This window comes from Rhinopithecus bieti, unplaced genomic scaffold (assembly GCF_001698545.2).
Source record: "Rhinopithecus bieti isolate Rb0 unplaced genomic scaffold, ASM169854v2 scaffold_2254, whole genome shotgun sequence".
Taxonomy (NCBI): Eukaryota; Metazoa; Chordata; class Mammalia; order Primates; family Cercopithecidae; genus Rhinopithecus; species Rhinopithecus bieti.
Window position 1 is genome coordinate 125,804 of NW_016803982.1, and position 4,603 is coordinate 130,406.

Consider the following 4,603-nt stretch of genomic DNA (forward strand, 5'->3'; position numbering starts at 1 on the left):
GCCCAGGCTGGAGTGCAGTGGCCGGATCTCAGCTCACTGCAAGCTCCGCCTCCCGGGTTCACGCCATTCTCCTGCCTCAGCCTCCCGAGTAGCTGGGACTACAGGCGCCCGCCACCTCGCCTGGCTAGTTTTTTGTATTTTTTAGTAGAGACGGGGTTTCACCGTGTTAGCCAGGATGGTCTCAATCTCCTGACCTCGTGATCCGCCCGCCTTGGCCTCCCAAAGTGCTGGGATTACAGGCTTGAGCCACCGCGCCCGACTTTTCTACTTAACTTCATCAGCTCTTCAACCTGCCCTCGGATGTGGATCTCCTCTGCACTACTGTCTTGAATGTCATTCTCAAAGCAAAGGCTTCCTTTCTGGATTAGAATACTCTGGATCCACTGAAAACATTCCACAGATTTATCGCTGCTCCAGGAAGCAGGAGTCCAGGCCTAATTACCTTGTTTTCTGTATAATAACGTTGTTTGATTGTACAGAGCTCTGCCAATTTGGCACACAGTGGGATTTTTCCAAACAATTACTGAATGGTGTCTAATAGATAAGCCAAAGAAAGTGGACTGGTTGATAGAACAATTAAGTAAATGCACTAGTTGAAAACTAACTCCAGAGATTGATTAATAAAAAATCAAGTTGAAGGAATGAGGAAAAGGGAGCACTCAACTCGGTCTTGAAATTTCCCACAGTTATATCAGTAACTATAAAAATAAGGGAGGAATCTTTGTTAAGTGTATACAATGCCTGGAAACATATTTTGGTGATAAGACTAGGATTCTAAATATTTTTTGGATAAAGGAGAGGAAAAAAAGAAAAGGGAAAAAAGGAAGGATGGGGGAGGGAAGGAGGGAGGAAGGCAGGGAGAGAAGGAGGGGAAAGAAAAAGGGACAAATAAGAGGTATAGTTTGGTTAAATGAAATCATTGGCAAAAGTTTAAGCCGAGGGACTCTCAGCTCAAAACAGTTTATAATAAGTGGTGGATCTTCAAATTGACCACAAGCTCAATTAAATTCAATAGTGTGGTTCAGTGGCTTCGAAAATAATATATTACCAGAAGTTCAGGGACCAATCTAAAGGAGATATTGATCTTGGGTTAATAAGATCTTTGAAGCAAGTCATTGTCTCTCTCAGCTGTGTATCATAATGAAAGTTAACATTTATTGAGCATTTACTATTCTTCACAGACCATGCTAGGCATTTAATTTTATCTCATTTAATGTTCACAATTGCCCTATGAGGTAGATAATATTATTATGGCCATTTTATATGTGAGGCATTAGAATTTGAGGAACCCTATAACTAGTATTTTCTGTCCTCCTCTTGCCTTTGTGACCAGTTGAGAAGCAGAAGAAAAATCAGATATTCAGATAACAAAATAGCCCTTTTACTATGGATAAAACTTAATTGAAAAACATGACTTGAATCTGCAACCAAATGGGCTTGTTGAAACCACCCTTTCCTCCACTGCCTCACACATGTGCAGACATGTACTCACACATACATAGACACCACAGGTCTTGCCTCACAGGGCAGAGCCTACTACCCTGATGAGCTGCCCTTAAAAATAAGCCAAGAAATGCTTGCTACCAGAGACCAGGAGCTAAACAGAAAAGAGGAAGGCTGATCACCCATCAGCCGAGTCTTCTCTCCAGGAATGAAGATTGAATGAAGGCAGGGAGGGAACTGGAATGCTGTTCTAGTTCAAGTCCTTCTACAGCAGACCATCGAACCAAAGTCCCGGAGGTTGCACTGCACCATGTGTATATTTATTAAGAACTAGCACATTAACTGGGATATGGTGGTACACAATAAATCCTCGCTATTGTTCTCATCATTGTCGAGTACCACGTGCAGGGCTGAATGCCTGAAGAAGGCTTGTGGCTGCCCTGAGCAAATGTCTCATAAAGATTTACGCTAGGTCTTCCTGAAGTGCAGTCATCCCTCTCACCATGAGTAACCATAGAACTAAGAATGGTGATTCCTTTCTCTAAGCAGCCTCCAGTCTACAGAAAATGTGATCTGCCATGTGAATCATAGGTTATAATCTCTATGCAAAGTAATTTTGCAGTTTATTGTTATAAAATTTACTGAACCTCCTGTGTATTGTTTTCTAGTTTATGTGGCATACAAGAAATATCATGGAAAAAACAAGGCAGAAATTCCAGAGAGCAAAGAAAATGAAACGGAGCCGGAGTCATCGTTTTATAAGATAAATGGAGGATTTAAACCTGATGAAAAGTAGACATCAAGTGGACAAAAAAGACGAGTTCTAAATTACATTCTTAAACCATAACGATATTTAATTATTTGTTTTGGTAGGACAGTTGGCAGAAAAGAGTTAAAGTGGAAATCTGAATTTCATTTGAATTCATGTATTGGTTTCAGTACCAAGTGACTGGTGGCCCAATTCTTTAAAGGGACAAATATTGTTTCATATATATATAAGTATGTTTTATATATGTATGTATACTCATATAGATATATTATCATTGAAATATTCCCCCATAATATTCTCAAGCGAAACCTGACATAGGGAACACCGAGAATGAGAACTTCGTCACACCAAAACTGAATTCTTACACAGAATCTCCTAGCCCAGAGATGAGGACCTGACTTTCTGTATGTTAAAGTAGATGTAATGAATTATTATTGTTATAGTGGTCAAGATTTTCTTCAGTGTTTATGATTATAAAAATTGACACGAACATCATTCACTGACATTTTAATCATTATTTTGAAAGCTTCGCAACCCATTTATTTATATAACTATGTAATATAACATGGGCAAATATCTGACTTCTGTATTTTTAAAAAATTGCCTTCTCCAGTGACAGTCCAAAAGCAGAACTGAGAGGAAATTATTACGAAGTAGAATTCAATAACCATATTGGATGCAGGCTCTTAACTCAGCAGGAATATTGCACATCTGTTGCTCTACCTCAGGGGTCCAGCGATACCCACTAGATCTTTCAAGGAAAAACACAATTCTTTCAAATGGTTTGTATTTGGCAAAGAGCTCTTCAAACCTGGAAGAGGGACTTCCTCAAGGTTTTCCTGTGTGCAGCGGGTCCACATAGCTAATATGACAACTATTCAGTTCACAGTGACTACCCACAGTAAGCAACATGGTCAGGGAGGTGGCAGGAGGTGCAAAAACAGAAGTATTGGGAGAAACAGCATGACTCTACTGGAGGAATTAATTCAATGGGTGATAGTATAAAATACATAGAAAACACAAGTAACAGAAACCCGGTTGAAATGCTTAATTAGAGCCAATTAGATGTGCAGGAGTAAGTAGCATAAGAAGAATCAAGTCTGGGAGCGATCAGAAAATGAGTATTCAACAGTATTTGAAACAGAGAACATGTCCCAGGGCCCTAAAGTCAGAAGGGCCCCATCAGCCAGGCAAGTTGTTTGGATGCTGTAAGTAGGTGTAGCCAAGGGAAGCCATGAGCATCTGATGACAGCAGGGGTTTCTGGTTGCCAGGGGAAAATAACTTGTTAAGTGTTGAGCTTTCAATTATAAGATCAAATGTAATTTCCTTTCCCTCTTTCTGCAGCAATCAGAGTACACAATCTTAACCACTCAGTCCTTAATAGTTTGGTTTCATTTTGCATCGGATATTTTCACTGCCTCATAGAGTCCATTTCAAGTGTTTTGGCTAAAAGGGCTTTTTGCATTTGCATGTTCTGAGTTCAGATCCTGCTGGCACACCCATGCATTATGGAAACAGGAACTTAACTTAGCTCTTCCAGTAGAGGGATGAGGGATTCTGCTTTTAAAATTCATAGCATTTATCTTTTTATACTAGGTTTCCATTTACAGTTGAATAAATACTTCATGTTTTTCCATCATTAGACAAATACAAAATGCACTAAATAATTCTAAGAGATAGTGGAGGAGAGGGGGTACAGATTTCCTTCTTAGAGAGTGTCAAAGAATATGCTCCCAATGATGGAAAGGAAGATTTTCAGTCTAGCGGCTAAGTACCTCCTACACATTTCTCATCCCATCAGAAAATAGACAGGTGAACTAAAGGGACCCTGAGAACTCATATTGTAATTTCAACATACCCAAAATCAAGGTCCCGGATGCCAGCAACTGCAGCAAGCAGGTTTCTCCTCCCTGTTGATCCAGACAGGTGAATGAGACAGAACTTGGCTTTCTTACATGATGCGGTATCTTGTGACTTGTGTCTTTTCCCTACCATGCTAGTGGGAAGAAAATAGCTGAGCTTTCTAAAACGATAGCTCTCTATTTTTAAAAGAATTTGAAAAGTTGATTAAATTATGTATTTTATTGCCTCTGTGAGTATCATATTAAATGAATATTTTATTTTAAAGGCTTAAATAAATGAAAATGATTTTTGTAATGTTTGGTCTAGTTGAATCTTTGTGACTTGTGTCAAGATTTTCTCACTGCTCAGTTCTAGAGATACAAATAAGGTGGAGTTTCTCAGATATTAAATAGTTCTTTGAAAAGTGCCTGAAACTCTTAATTAAACACTCTCGTAATTCGGTCTCCCACTGATACTGACTGGGATTTTCCTCCAGAAATCATCTGGGGGAACATTAATTAAAGACTCTTAAAAATAGTTTGACAGTG

At 39.2% G+C, this 4,603-nt stretch overlaps 1 protein-coding gene across 1 annotated transcript in view; it reads left to right on the top strand.

Annotated features, from left to right (window-relative positions):
- SLC10A2 (solute carrier family 10 member 2) overlaps positions 1-4,370 on the top strand; it is a 26,689-nt gene extending 22,319 nt beyond the window's left edge. The window contains exon 6 of the mRNA XM_017861287.1: positions 2,112-4,370. Coding sequence (XP_017716776.1) covers positions 2,112-2,239 — 128 coding nt within the window. The 3' untranslated portion in view covers positions 2,240-4,370. The remainder of the gene's footprint in view (positions 1-2,111) is intronic.
- Positions 4,371-4,603: the final 233 nt, after the last annotated feature.